Here is a 16552-nt window from a genome sequence, read left to right on the forward strand (position 1 = left end):
TTTTTAAATTAAAAAAAAAAATCTCCTCGGTTTTGTCTCCTTATATAAATATGTTTTTATTTAATAATAAAGTTCAATAATATAGTCACAAGCAGCGCAGACAAATTAACGTATAGCTGCATGGGTGTTCTGGATTCTCAACACGTTGCCCCCTCAGATATTTTTTAACTATAATTACGGAAATACCCCTAACCTAATTATTTATTATTAAACACCCGTCTTAATCTTGTTCGTATAATGTCTTTTTTCGAGAATAATGCTACCAATAATAAGTCGGAAAGGTGAAAGTAAAAAGAACTTTTAATCAAACTTCCGTCTAATTCATAGATCTAAAAATGTATATGATTCTATTAATTATATTGAGATATAGAAGTGAAGTACATTTATAATTTTATTTCTAACGGTCTAAAATTATTAACCACATTCTAACATGACATTCATATTTATGTATTTATCTAAATTTATAATTTATTGAAAATAGAATTTATAATTTATTTTAAAAGTGTCAGAATATATTTTTTTTTTTATAATTATTCATTCAATAAAATTTTTGAGATGTCAAAATCTGATTCCTCTGCTTTGCTTCTATTTCGAGGTTTTTTAAATAAAAATAAAATTATTATGTTCTTTTTTTATACCTTGAAAAATGAGTTATGATTATAATAAATAAATAAGTTTTCAAAAATATTCACTGACATATTTTTCTTCCTATTATATATTTTTTGAAATATGAAAAATTTAACTGATTTCTTTTTAATATATTTTATTGGAATATAAAATGTTATTTATGGATTTTTCACATTTTCCATATATATACATAAAATATTATTTTTATTCCAAACAAATAGTAAAGAATCAAGAACAAATTTTTGGAAAAAGCAACTAATGTTAAAGTATTTCAATTTTCAAAAACTAAGCTTCTTTATTAGAATATTAAATATTAAAATATATATTATTACCTAAATCGTGTTAGATGAACATGACTCTCCACAATGGTACGATATTGTCCACCTTAAACATAAGCTCTCATGACTTTGCTCTGTACTTCACAAAAGGCCTCAAAACAATGGAGATACTACTCTTTTATTATAAATCCATGATCATTCTCTAAATTAGCCGATGTGAGACTTTCATTCAACACCTCCCCTCGAACAAAGTGCGTCTCCCTTTAATCGAGGCTCGACTCCTTTTCTTTTGGAGTCCTAGTCATTTTTTACTATGCCTTCAAGGAGCCTCGAATTCTTTTTCTTTTGGAGTTCTTTTTTCGACGTTTGAGAATTCTATTGACATGACTAAGTTTAGGGCATGGCTCTGATATCATGTTAGATGAACACGACTCTCCCCAATGATATGATATTGTCCACTTTGAGTTTAAGCTCTCGTGGCTTTGCTTTGGGTTTCCCCAAAAAACTTCATACCAATAGAGATAGTATCATTTGATTATATAAAGTGGACAAAATCATATCATTGTGGAGAGTCGTATTCATCTAACAAATCGAATCGTCTTTTTATTTATTTAATACCATGAATTATGTTGGAAGTGACGTTGTTGGTAGATATTAATAGGATTAGATATTTTGAGATTTGAGGAGAAAGGAAGGAAGAGGACAAGCTAAATGTGCATCAAACACAAAGCTATGAAATTTAATATGATAAATTTGAAGTGGGAAACCCGGAAACGTCTTTCTGTTTTAAAACACAAGGACAACAAAAGTTTGGGGTTTTGAAGATCGATGCGATGTCAGTACGCAGGTGGGTTACTATTAATAGAGAGAGAGATTGTATTTGAATATGGAAGTGGGGAACAAAAGTTGAGCTTAGCCAAGCTGGTTTAGCTACTGACACCCAATCCAACAAGATAAGCTATCAAATTCACAAACACATGTACAACACTACTTTAATATTATGCTAATTATTTAATCCTTTTTATAAGGTATCTTTACAACACGTATGCTCTATAAACCAATGTTACTATAAGGTCTTTTTTTTTTTGTTGGTATGTAGTTGATATTGGTGTAATGATTCTACCTTTTTATTTAAAAATAAGGGCGTTCGTACATGCATGTCGTGATTATTAAGTGTGAATAGGTGAATTAGCTCTTTTCTTGAACGAGGTAAAGCAGTTGAGATTACCTCATTCCCTTCTTTCTGTAAAGAATATGAGAGCAACCCTGCATGGACTTCTTCCACTCTTACTCTTACCTTTCTTCTTTTACTGTAAAATCTTGATCCTTATTTCTTGTTCTTATTCGTTATTCTTTCACCGTAAATAAGGGAAAACTTTTTTAAAACAATTCAATTCAAACGTTGTTATGGACTTGAATGTTCACCAAATTTATTTCAAAATCTAAAAGTAGCTTCAAAGAAATGGTGAAATTAAAAAATAACGAAAACGCCTTGTCCTAACCTAGGGTCTATAACTTAAATGCCGAAAGTCAAGTACCTTGACATAATATGTTGAAAGTACATGCATACAGTAAAGCTTACATAGTCATAGCATTACATATCATAACAAATAGAAAATGACACATAAAAAGGGTTATAGGATACGTGTCATTCATACATTACTCGAGTCATCTAACTAAGCCTAAAGGCATACCAAAACCCACATACACCAATATAAACTAGCCCTAAAGTTAAGTAATTTCCATTTTTTCAAGTTCCTTCTTTTCTTAACATTCAAATCTTCCGTACTCCTTCCATACTTGGAATTGAGATATAAGATTGGTGTCATTAGAAAGGGACAACCTCCACTTCATCCTTGTTTGTTTTGGTAATTTTAAAAAAGGAGCATAAAATCAAGAGTAATTGAGGTGGACTTTTGGGTACCCATTCTTACATTTTTTTTCCAAAACTCTTCTTCTATAGACCACCTCACGGGTCGAGTTTCGTCTCTTTGGACTCATAGAGAAGAGTTGGACAAGTTTCATGAAGGAAGGAAAGCACGAAAATGTTGAAAATTGTGAAACGCCATTTAAGCTCCTCAGTAAAAATTTCTTGAAATTGGGCGTTTTTTATTTTGCAATAATTAGCTTATCGTAACAGTAGTTTCTAGAGCTTAAGTAAGACGTTTTTCATTAAGAGCTTGAATAAAAAGAACCAAAGGACGACCCTCAATTTCTCAGTTTCAGCCAAAATTTCTTAAAATCGAGAAATTCTTTTCCCAGGTTTAGGCTCATCCTTTGAGGCTTGTTTGTATAGCTTCGAAGTAAGGAAAGAAAAATTTTGGTGAAGGAAATGAAAATTGAAAGTCGCTAGAAGCAAAGAACTACAAGTCGTTGGAAGCAAAGAACCCATAAGTTGACTTTCAGTAAGGTTTCGAGTTTGAATATCATAACTTTGACTAAAAAATTTAGCTTAAATATGATGAGTTGTTCCATGGATCTTATACCTTTAGTTTGAGGGCAAACCAAGGTGTGTTTTTGCAAAGAAATCGAAAGGAGATGAGCTCTCAAATGTCCAAACCAAGATCAACTTGGAGTTAAGAATCTGAGTAAAATTATTCTCGTGTACCCTATTTTGACCTTTCAGGGATCTTATACCTTTAGTTTTTTTTTTTTTCAAAAAATTTAGATATTAGTATTATTTTTTAAGGTTAACCAGTATTTTTAAAATGAGGTACTAGTGTATTTTTAAATTTTTTAAATGGTGTATATGGGTTGGGTTGGGTTGAGTGAATTTTTTAGACTAACCTAAAAGTTTGGGTTGGTTGGATGGGTGACCCAACTTAATCCAAACAAAAAAATTTAGGTTCCGTTGTCAGGTAGTTAATTTTTTTTTTTTTTAATTTTAAAAAAATTATTTATCCATGTTTCATAATTATTTAATATAATTTAGATAGAAGATATTAAAAATTCACAAACAAATAAAAATCAATCTATAATCTTTCAAACAAACAAAATTTTAATCAACAACATAATCACACCAAACTAGAATTGTAACATAGAACATAATTCAATATTGCCATAGAATTAAAGACAACTAAATACCAACATTTTCTTTTGCTCACTATAAAAAGTGAGGAAAATAGGGATGAATCATAGAATTAAAAATTTTACTTAAAAGAAAAATATAAATTTTTATATAACAAAGGGTAGATACTAAATAATAAGAACATTTTTGGTAACTTTTGATAAAATTCAGTATATAAAATCATTACTTTTTAACAAGCTTGATGTAACCCCTCTAATTTTCTTATCCTAAACTACTGACACTTTAAATACATATGCGAAAATTCATAATAAATGCTTTTAAAATAAAGTCGTAAAATTATATATTCAATTCAAAACAAGAATGAAAATAACATAGTTTTTGGAACATAAAACAAATTGCATTAAAAATACCTAACAACTACTAATTAAATTCAATGCTACTGTCCTATCAGGATATATTCGGATTTCCATGGCATTTCTAGCATTGACCGTCATTCATGCATGGAAGCTTTACATTTATGATAAGAATCACGATGTTCCAAATGTTCCAACTAGACCTACTGAACGATCCAAGACCAAGAAGATTCAACAAGCATTCATTCTTCATCTACAAAATTGAATATATTAGTTCAACCATTATTTCATGTGTTGCACGCTGATTCGATTAATAAAAAACTATTTGGAACTTCAGAAGTGAATATTTGCACGGTTAAAGTAATTTATGAAGGTTCTATAAATTGCACTGTATTCATAAGTGGTTGAAAAATTTATTTATTATTTTTAATTTTATAATTATAGTAGTGGCCAAAATTGTGGTAAGTTATTTGTTAGATTGACTCCTTTTGTGTACATTTTAAAAGGGTGGGAGTAAATTATGACCACTGACACGTTTGAAGAATTGTGTAACGACCAAAAAAATAATAATTAAATAATTAAAATAATATTTTCCCTAAATTACTCCCCACTAACACCTCTTCCTCTCCCAAATATCCCTCCTCAACCAACTCATCAGTCAAAATCCGAAAGTCAGAATACCAGATTCATATGTGGTTCCTACCTAAAAAAAGAAAAAATTACGGACAACATATTTACGACGGGAGTTGAGATTTAATTATTCGAGAGAGATCTTTGCTGTAGATTTAATTATTGGAGAGAGATCTTTGTTTTGTTATTAAGTAAGTCATATTTCAGATCTCTTTTTCATTTATCCTATCAAAATCAGATTTCCTTTTCTTTTGTCTAATTATTCAGAATTAGATCTTTTGTTCCTGCCCATTTATTTTGATTTTGGTTATGAGGTTATAGAAAATGAACTATATCCGAGGCTAATAAATAAAAATAAAATACAGACCGGAGAGCATAATATGGATAAGAAGTAAATACAGAATAGAGATGAAAGAAAAGATTAGGTTTAAAAAAATTAAAAGTAAATAAGAAATGAAAGATTTGGGAAGAAGAATTTAGATGTGATATCTGTAAATTTGAATGATAACAGAATTAAAGAAAAAAAAAAGGGAAAACAAGAGAGAGAAAAAATCTGGAAAGAAAATTAATTAGAATACAGCAAAATACATCGAGAAGACTGGAGAGAGGCCCGATTGTTAACAAAAATAAGAAGAAAAGACAATATATATATAATATTGTTAACAACAATAAGAAGAAAAGACAAAATATATATATATAGGAAGTCAAATATTGTAAACAAAAGGAAATAAAGACATGAAGAAATGCAGAGAAAAGAAAAAATAAATAAATAAAGAGACAAAATCAAAAGAAAAGAAAGACTAGAAGAAAGGTAGAGAAAAGAAAAAATAAATAAATAAAGGGACAAAATCAAAAGAGAAGAAAGAAAAGAAGAAATTCAGAGAAAAGAAAAAAAAAATAATAAAGAGAGCGGGACAGAACTAAAACAGTAAATACATATAAAGCCAAAATACAAAATCAAGAGAAAAAAAATAAAAGGGAAGAGTTAAAAAAATACAGAGAAAAAGAAATAAAAGGAAAGAGTTTGGAGTAAGAATCATCGGAATTGACCAATAATATGATTAATAATAATCGATTAAAAATTGGTCAAGAATATGTCTTGAACAAAAATTGAGAAAAAGCATTGGTCAAGAATATGTCTTGAACAAAAATGGAGAAAAAGCAGAACACAGAAGAATATCAGGAGACAAGAAAGTAGTTACTCGAAATAAAAAATAGAAAATGAAATCTTAATATAAATAGAATATATATAATATGGATATATATTTAGATGTATATTATAACGTTCCAAGACTTTATCCATGCAAAGTCTTTAATGCTCGCATGAAGTTTAGCACACGAACCATTGTAGGAGTTGAGAATTGAACATGAAATTGATGCCATGGATTTATATAGGTTGGCTTGGATACAAAGGGAAAAGTCGAACTTTCATTAAGGATAAATTGGTGACACCCGTATAAGCTAACCAGGTAAGTGGTCTTACTATAGGATAGGCTAAAAATTTTATGGTTACAATAATGTATGAACTATGTCGTACGATGCGGTATATGAGTTATAATGATGTATGAATTATGATGATGTATGAATTATGATGATGTATGAATTATGATGATGTGCGGGTTACGATACTTGATGATGTGCTCAGTATATATATATTTTGATGAATGTCGTACTTGATATGTTTGATGCACTTTGTGGCAATATGATGAGTATGATGATTGCGTGACGTTTACCTTAATATGATGATGTTTTCCATATTGAGCATGCTATATGATGATGAGTGCCATATTGCATCATGTCGTTAGATCGACATAGGACACAACCCTAAGAGTGTGAAAGTGATATTAATATAAATATCCACGAGTATGTGTTACCTAGAGTAACAAAGAGATGAGACTAGAGGGTTGTGTCAGAAGAGACATTATGATGGATTTAGAGGGACCTCATGTATATTGTATGTTCATAAGCATAGGGCTACTTCCCCTAGAGATGATGAGTGCAGACGCGCACCATATGGTGAGCGCGAATGCACATAGATGCGGATGCACACTGATGAGGGTGTTCATGAGGCGCATGACACTATGGGATTCCGCTGACCTCCGGACGTCGCTACAGATTAGCTTGACCAAAGGGTCCAGGGGGTGTGCGAGCGCCCAGGGGATTCACACTCGCACGTGTGAGTCGTGTGTAGGGAAGTACTACACATCCAATTTGTCCGAGACTGGAGGCCACCTCTAAGATGATTAGAGATAGGTCCTTAAATCATGATTGCATGTATTTGCATTTGCATGGCCCCTATAGTGGGGCCACTTACCGAGTATTCTTTGAAATACTCAGGCTGTGTGCCACATCATTTTTCAGGTAAAGGCAAGGCCCACTTGTACGGAGGACGGCGGCATCGCGAGTAGAGACTGTGGCACGTGCATAGGGTAGACTCATATTTAAATTATTAGTTTTAAGTTAGAATAGGTCGTTTTGCATTCCATTGTTTTAAATTATTTTGTATTTGTTTTTATTTTCTCTAAATTTTAGTATTTTGTATTTAAACACGTAAGACCATGGCTGTGTTTTTCAGAGAAGTTGTTTTAAACGTATTTCAAAGTTCACGTTATAAATGACGTTCATGTAAGAGTTATATTTCCGCATTATAGATGAGCATGACGTTAGTGGCGACTCTAGATATGTGGAAATTTAGGGTCGTTACAAATTGAAAGTTTCTTTTGTATAAATACCCACAAGACAGATTTTTTAGGAATGAAATTTAGCTCTCAAAGTCTCATAGTGAGACTTTCACCCCTAAGAAATTTGAGCATCATTTTTGTCATTTCTAAGTTTCATGCAATTCTTGAGATGAATTGCATCTGAGTCACTCAATCAAGCCTTCTTGAGATGGATTGCATCTGAGTCACTCAATCAAGCCTTAATCAAGTTTGATTGTGAAGGGACTCAATTTAGAACAAGGTTCCAAATCTTTCTTTTAGATCTTTGATCTTAAGAGGTAATCTAATTCTAGTCTTATCTCTTTGTTGATCCGAATTTTGTATAAGGAGGTGTTAATTTCTTTGATTCAAGGGTTCTTGCCTCAACAAAAGCTTGAATCGTTGGGCTAAGGATTAGGGTTGCCTATCACTTTACTTGAAAAATATAAGAGTAGCACGTGACTTGAATATTTTATAAAATACTCCGTCATCCCACTCTTGGGGTTAGAAATGCAATCACACATAATACATATATGAGACCTATCTTTTAAAACCGTAACATGATCTTAGGCTCTTTCCAATTTAGGACAGAGTTGGATGCATGATACTTCGCCACACACGGCCCACGTACGCATACATGGACCCATCAGGCGAACTTGTATAGTACCCCCTAGGTCTGACTTGGTCGGACACAATACATTGGTCATCGAACGCCTCAGAAAAGGAAAGACCCTCATGATATCATAACAAATATAAATATCGAAGATATGCATCCGTACTAGCATAACATAATGAGGAAGTATCCCGATGCACATGACATACATACATGCATGAAGTCCCATGATTTTCATTCATAACATAACATTTGTTTCATTTCCTTTCTCCTTTCATCCATAATATAACATATTTCATATATGTATCATGTATACATGACAAATATCACGTCATCCGTCACATAACTTTATGTAGTAAGACATAACATTTGACACATAACATTTCATTTCATTCATAATATAGTGTAATGGATATCGCGCATACATAGCATACATATCATATATCACATGACAATACAAAGAGCATATAAGCATCACAAAACTAATATGGTACATAAAAGAGTCATAAGTCATGCACCATTATACATCAATCAATTTGATAACTTCAACAGTAATATCATTTACCTGGTTGGTCTTGGCCAAAATTACTAATGCGTAGTTTCTCTTAGACTATTCTTCCCACACTTAGTTCTCACCTATTCGCATGACATATATAGGGCATATTAATACTGTAACTTAGCTAAACTCGAGATTAATTCCAATATAAACCCTAAAACTAATTAAATGGTAAATATGAGTCTTACTGATCTCACTTGCCTTAAATACGGTAAAAATGCCTTAATTCCAACCCTTATTTTTTTTTTTTTAAATTTAACCAAAAACTAATATAACATAATTTTCTTTTCTCCCAAAAAAAAAAAAAAATAGAGCACTGAATTAATGTGTTGTTTAATAATGAATATTTCGTATTTTTTATTTTAAAAAAAATGTAAAATTGGATCGCTAGATTTGGACGTACGTAGAAAAGGAGGGAGAAGAAAAAAACAAGGAAGCATTAATTTGGATACGAAAATGGAAAGAAAAAAAAAAAAAAAAAAAAAAAAAAGAAAAAAGAAAAACGAATTAAACGCCAACAAACAGAACATCCTACTCCACTGCTACCAACCTGGCTTTTCCAAAAGCGGACAACACGTGATCACACGCGCACTTTCGAAGTCTCTCAATTTACCATTTTACCCTCCTCCCCATGCTAGCCGTTGCCGCCCCCGGTTCCTTTTCCTGCTTTCAAACTCTCTCAATTTACCATTTTACCATTTTCTCTACCAACTCTAGTTTGGACCTTCCGTGGTCAATCACAGTCCACCAAATCCAGGCTTTTTCTCCCACACTCTCACTCACACTCTATTTCCCTCACTCCTCCTTTCGCCCAAATCCTCTCCCCCTAGGGTTTAGGTTTTCTCTGCACCTTTCCCATGGCTTCCTCGTCATCTGATCCTGCCTTCAAACACGAACCCGGTGCTTCTTGCGCTGCTGCTGCTGGAGGAGGAACGCCGGAGTCTTCCGAGGTTGTAATGGCGAACGATCAGCTTTTACTGTACAGAGGATTCAAGAAAGCCAAGAAAGAACGAGGTTTCACTGCCAAAGAGCGCATCAGTAAAATGCCTCCATGTGCTGCTGGGAAAAGGAGTTCCATATACCGCGGAGTCACTAGGTAATTCTCATATTACTATGCGCCTTCCTAGTTCGTACTGTGTCTGATTGCTCATAAAATGAAGAGTTCTGTTTTCTTTTTTTGGAAGTAGGAAGAGTTTAATTAGCTTATAAATTCTCCAAAATTAGAGAACCAGAAGAGTGTTGAATTCTTGCTCACTGCCCGGATTGTGTTTACGACTCGGTACCATAAGAGGTGAGTCTGTGTTCATATAAGGCAATTTTGTTACTATAGCCCAAGGATTGGTAACCTGAGCTAATGGCCACTGCAGTAAATGGAATTTTGAAACCGATATCGCGTTGAAATGGCTTCATAATTTACTGCATTTTATCTGGAGCTAAACGGAGGAGGCATTTTGCTATTGTATTGATCTGTCTGCATGTGTGATATATAGTACCATAACTATTGAGTTTAGGAGGTCAGATAGGGCTGTTTTATGAACTGGACACATAAGAGTGGAAAATGTATACGTATTGGGCATTGAAATCGTCACTCTTTGGAAGTCGCCTACCTCACTAAGTATCGTATCAAGTCAGTAGATGTGGGCAATTCATATTAGTGTCATAGGATGATCAATTGTTTGTTTGACTATAAAAAATTGCTTTCTTATTATTTATTTAGTGCGATTTGATTATCTGACGTTGCTTGTGATGTAGTCTGTTCTTTTTCTTTTATCTTTTTCTCTACTGACTAGCGTCTATGAATGGTTTGATGATATTAGACATAGATGGACTGGTCGTTATGAAGCTCATCTTTGGGATAAAAGTACCTGGAACCAGAACCAGAACAAGAAGGGAAAGCAAGGTCTCTCTTTCTCATACAAATCTTGGTGTGAAACCAATTACTTATATGCATGTGATATCGTACTTACACTGTGTTCTATTTAACATGTGCATGGAACTGGCATATGATTGATCATTCCAGTGTATCTGGGTAAGTTACTATTCTGATCTCTTTTCCTCTGCATTCTTTTTAACATTGACTGAGACTGGATCTTTTCCCTTTACACTTTTTAAAATAGTGAATAACATGAATTTACAGGAGCATATGATGAAGAAGAGGCAGCTGCTAGGGCATACGATTTGGCAGCCTTAAAATATTGGGGTCCTGGGACTCTTATTAATTTTCCAGTGAGATATCATTTAGTCCCAATTTATTCTTTGACGACTATAGTTTCTCATTATTTTTTTTATGCAACTTTGAAGCATATGTTCCACTTTTTTGATGCTTGGTCTTACAAAGTTCAGAGTTACAAACTACATTTTGTTGAAAATTTAAATTGTGCGTCACTTTCTACCTTTTGAAAAGTACATAAAATATGAAGGTTCTAGATTATTACTGCCCTACAGAGTTCTGGAAAAAGTATTTTTGTATTTGGAGAAGTATCTTCAGTATTCTTCATGCATGCTTCGTTCTGATTGATTTTTCTTTGGGTAATAAGAAATGGAATAACTGCATTTTGCAGGTGACTGATTATACTAGGGACCTTGAAGAAATGCAGACTGTTTCAAGAGAGGAATATCTTGCGTCTCTAAGAAGGTAAGTAGAAACTGTTGAAACATCTTTTGGTGACACAATCTGCTGCTGCTTATATAATTATACACTTTGCAGAAAGAGCAGTGGATTCTCCAGGGGAATATCTAAATATCGTGGTCTCTCGAGGTTTTTTTCCCCTCACTAAAATGTTAATTGTATTTAACTTTGTGTGGTTTATTTTAATGTTATAAAGCGTCGACTTCTTCTGGGTCCTCTTGGTAATACATAAATTTATAGGTTATAATGTTATAGTTTTAGTGCCTCATATGATTAACACTTTGTTTTGAGTTTTCATATGATGAAAACAATTATCATATTATGCATTCCTTTATCTTTTTAATTTTCTTTATGGAAACCAAGCTTTTATTTAGGGCATTCAAAAAGACAGCCCAACAAAAGGAGTCATACAAAATATCATATCCATGCAAATCTAAATTGTTATGCTTTCTGTAGGGGTGGATGAAGGTTTAGAGTCAGACATGTTGGTACATTGCTGAGCCACAGAATGAATTATGACTTCCATTTTTGATTTCGTGTTTTTGTTATCATAATAATGATAGAATGATCAAGAGGAGATGATTTCTAAGTTTGTTTTTTAAGCCACAAGGAAAATTTAGGCGAGTACTGGAATTGGATGTTGCTGGGAACATGATTGGAGAGGTTATACACCTTGGTTAAGTTTGATATGGTCTTAGACACAGTATGAAGAAAATCTAAAAAGGATAAGATCGAACTTTATTGACCAAACATGAATTTTTTGGCCGTAACAAAGGAAGACTTGCATTTTGCCATTGTCTTAAATTAAGATGTTGTGTATTGAAGGGACCCACTTTTGATGTTATTAATGAATCTTTTATATGTAAATATGATTATACCCTGCTTGGCCATCCTTGTGTCAAGGTGGAAACGGGACCCTTTGGCTTCAATTTATTAGAGCCTTCTCTTCACCTGATGAACACAATTCTTTGAGGACCAATCGAGAAGAGATTACCCGAAAAGAGGTTATAAGATACTCCGTAGAAACCACTGCACTCTGTTTAGAGTAGAAGCCAAAGGGTTGTGTATTGAAGGGACCCACTTTTGATGTTATTAATGAATCTTTTATATGTAAATATGATTAAGGTGTTGTGTATTGAAGGGACCCACTTTTGATGTTATTAATGAATCTTTTATATGTAAATATGATTATATCCTGCTTGGCCATCCTTGTGTCAAGGTGGAAACGGACCCTTTGGCTTCAATTTATTAGAGCCTTCTCTTGGTGAAACCACCTGATGTACACAATTCTTTGAGGACCAATCGAGAAGAGATTACCCAAAAAGAGGTTATAAGATACTCCGTAGAAACCACTGCACTTTGTTTAGAGTAGAAGCCAAAGGGTTGTGTATTGAAGGGACCCACTTTTGATGTTATTAATGAATCTTTTATATGTAAATATGATTAAGATGTTGTGTATTGAAGGGACCCACTTTTGATGTTATTAATGAATCTTTTATATGTAAATATGATTATACCGTGCTTGGCCATCCTTGTGTCAAGGTGGAAACGGGACCCTTTGGCTTCAATTTATTAGAGCCTTCTCTTGGTAAAACCACCTGATGAACACAATTCTTTGAGGACCAATCGAGAAGAGATTACTCGAAAAGAGGTTATAAGATACTCCGTAGAAACCACTGCACTCTGTTTAGAGTAGAAGCCAAAGGGTTGTGTATTGAAGGGACCCACTTTTGATGTTATTAATGAATCTTTTATATGTAAATATGATTAAGATGTTGTGTATTGAAGGGACCCACTTTTGATGTTATTAATGAATCTTTTATATGTAAATATGATTATACCCTGCTTGGCCATCCTTGTGTCAAGGTGGAAACGGACCCTTTGGCTTCAATTTATTAGAGCCTTCTCTTGGTGAAACCACCTGATGAACACAATTCTTTGAGGACCAATCGAGAAGAGATTACCCGAAAAGAGGTTATAAGATACTCCGTAGAAACCACTGCACTCTGTTTAGAGTAGAAGCTAAACAATTTATTCCGAAAATATCTAAATCCTTTTACAAGTTAGATATCTTTATTCTTAAAATACCTCAATCATTTTTTGAAATTATATACAATGGACTCGTACAATTATTGGGCTTGATCCTATTGGACAGTGATAATATTTTAACACTATCTTTAGTGTGAGGGGAACAATAGAACCTTCAACCTCTTAAAAAGAAGTGTAATACCTTCTTTGATACTATTTATTTTGTGGCTCTCTTAGTGTAAATTTCAGACTTGATACACCGATCAACCATTATAGTATAAATGTTCTTTGATCCAATTGGAAGAGATTTTTTGGTAATCTTCCTTGCCAAGGGCCTGGCTTCCCTCCCCTCTTTTGTTCTTTCATATCATTTTTTAAAATTGGTTGGTTTTTTTATTTATCTCTTTTATATGTCTTTGTGGTTGGATCACCCCTTTTCTGATCATCACAGTGTAATTTGCTTCCTTCAAATTAAGATATTGCTAATTTACTATTGTGCAACTGATTCCATTTCTTTGTTAGCATCCTTTGAGGTAGAATAAAATCTTTGAATCAATTATTTTGCTTTCTGTTCAGCTTTTCTTTCAAACTTGCAAATGCTCTTTCTATCATTGAAATTTTGATTTGGGGTGTAGTAGTTAAATAATTGTTGTGGCTTCATATAGAGTCCTTGATAGACATGATGCACACTTGAAGTCTTCTTACAAAATAATAGTATCATTATACATGTCTCGCATCTTGTCGATCTCTGTGTTAACTGTTGTTGCTGCTTTTATATACTAGTCCGTTCGGTCGTATGCCAGGCCCGGATTGTGTCAACAGCATAATTTATGGTAAGTTTTCCAAAATTGTTATTATATCATGTCTCTAGCTTCAAGGACACATCTCTGCTGGAATTTCTTTGATTTCTGAGTTTACACTTAAAGAGGACAAGAATTTCTCTCCTGTGAATAACAAACAGTGCTTTCCCCACAATGTAATTTAAGGTGCCGGGGATGATCAAGCAACAGTAAGCGAATTCATCCACAACTTCTGCATTGAAAGGAAGATCGACTTAACAAGTTACATTAAGTGGTGGGGGCCCAACAAAAATCGAACGTCTAGTGTTGGATCGAAGTTGTCAGAAGAAGACAAACATAGTAGCGTTGGAGAAGTAGACAGTGAACTCAAAGCTCTTGGACAGACCACCTGTCCCACAGAGCCATATGAGATGCCCTGTTTGGGTACATTACATGGGGTAAAGAAGGTTGCTTCGAAGGTCTCTGCTTTAAGTATTTTGTCACGGTCAGCAGCCTACAAGAGTTTGCAGCAGAAAGCTTTGAAATTAGAGGAAATTAACAATGAGAATGATGAGAACGAAAATAAAAACAGTGTCAACAAGATAGATCATGGGAAAGCTGTTGAAACACATGCAAGTCATGGAGGTGATCCCAGTGAGAAATATGGGGTTGCTTTTGGAGCAAGTGGTGGATTGCCACTTCAGAGAAATATGTTCCCCTTGACTCCATTCTTAACTGCACCTCTTCTTAGCAGTTACAACACTGTTGATCCCTTGGGAGATCCGATTCATTGGACATCGCTCGTTTCTGTTCTTCCTACTGGACTTTCTCGTACTGCCGAGGTTAGCGTATTCACTATCCTTGTTTGGAGTAAAGTAAAGTGAAATTGTTGTGTGAATTTGAGATGGCTTTTAGAAGGATAAAAGTTACTTTTAGCAAAAGAAAATAAATTTTATGGTGCTTGGTTACATATTCAAAGGCAATTTCTGATAATGCTTGTCTCGGCTCCATTATGCAGGTTACAAAGACTGAAACCTCTTCAACTTACACTTTGTTTCGACCGGAGGAATAAAGTTCAAGGAATTTATTATCTCCCCCCAGGATGGGGTTTGAGTTGAACTTGATTGGACAGCGCTCGATGCTGATATTGCTGGATCCCTAAATGAGAATAAGCTTTAAGGGGTAGAGATTTACATAAATCAAAATATCACAAGAACACGATACACACATCATACTTACTGTCGCCTGAGGCTTTTCTTGGTTTTCCCTACATACAGGAGGGCGATGAACACGAAAGGAACCTCATAAAGTTTAAGAAGAAACGAAATATAGTCCTAGAAGATCACACGTTTGTTTTATATCTTGCATTTGTATCTATCTGATAGTTACAAATTTAAATTTGATTCTTTCTCGAATATCTGTATTACTTGTGACATTTATATCCAGTTATCGATATCAAGATCTCGCCCGCCCTTAGGTTTGGCCCATAGCTCAACTGATTTCAGACATCTACATTAAGATGAAATTGATTGCATTCTATTTCTTTTAACGAAATTTCAGTGGTTAACAGAGCTGATCCATGGAAGGATGGGAATGGCTGGTACCTTGCCTTTGAAAAGACACTCTGATGACATTTGCCCTGCAGCGCCCTTAGAAGAGAAGGTAATTTTCTCTTATCAAATTTCAAATGACATCCATTTTCTGCAGCAGTTTACTTCAGGATATCAGCTTGGCTTCTGCTAGAGTATTTGTTTACCCCTACAAGTAAACTAATCCTAAAGATTAGACTTCGATTGCTTTGAAAATGACTTGTAGTCACTGCAGTAGAAGAAAAAGTCGATAGAAATGAAATCTTTTTAAATTGAAATATAATGTTAAACTAGACTTCTATTATGAGTTCACTTTCCTCTTTTATCTCATACTTATACTCAATAATCTTTAAAAAGCATGAGAGGAAAATAATGGTGTACATTTTTTAAACTTTATATTAGGAAAGGAATAATTTTTTTTTTTTCATCTTAAAAGTTTTTTTTTTTTTTTTTTTTTTTTTTTTTTTTTTTTTTTTTTTTTTTTTTTTTGTAATGGCTCAAATAATAATAATAATAATAATAATAATAATAATAATAATAAACCAATAAAAATAATTAAAAAAAAAAAAAAAGACAACTTTTACCCTCCTGCTCCATTAACCTCTCATCCTTTTCCTATTTATCTGCTCAACCAACCATGTCGGAAGATCACTTTCTGCAAAAAGGAAATAGAAAAACAAAAAAAAGGTCAGATCTAATAAAAATTGTTCTTAGTAAATGACAACAAATATTATATGTTATAT

The 16552-nt window shown here is 33.4% G+C and overlaps 1 protein-coding gene across 1 annotated transcript; it reads left to right on the top strand.

Annotated features, from left to right (window-relative positions):
* Window positions 1–9490: 9490 nt before the first annotated feature.
* LOC111801196 (AP2-like ethylene-responsive transcription factor At2g41710) lies at window positions 9491–16302 on the top strand. Its single transcript, XM_087126564.1, has 10 exons — window positions 9491–9880; window positions 10602–10684; window positions 10805–10813; window positions 10922–11010; window positions 11346–11419; window positions 11492–11542; window positions 14225–14274; window positions 14428–15062; window positions 15239–15402; window positions 15498–16302. The coding sequence occupies exons 1-9, from the start codon at window positions 9642–9644 to the stop codon at window positions 15290–15292; spliced, it is 1284 nt and encodes a 427-aa protein (XP_086982690.1). The 5' UTR covers window positions 9491–9641; the 3' UTR covers window positions 15293–15402; window positions 15498–16302.
* The last annotated feature ends 250 nt before the right edge of the window (window positions 16303–16552 follow it).

The sequence above is a fragment of the Cucurbita pepo genome, chromosome 8 (assembly GCF_057944985.1).
Source record: "Cucurbita pepo subsp. pepo isolate OVF chromosome 8, ASM5794498v1, whole genome shotgun sequence".
NCBI lineage: Eukaryota > Viridiplantae > Streptophyta > Magnoliopsida > Cucurbitales > Cucurbitaceae > Cucurbita > Cucurbita pepo.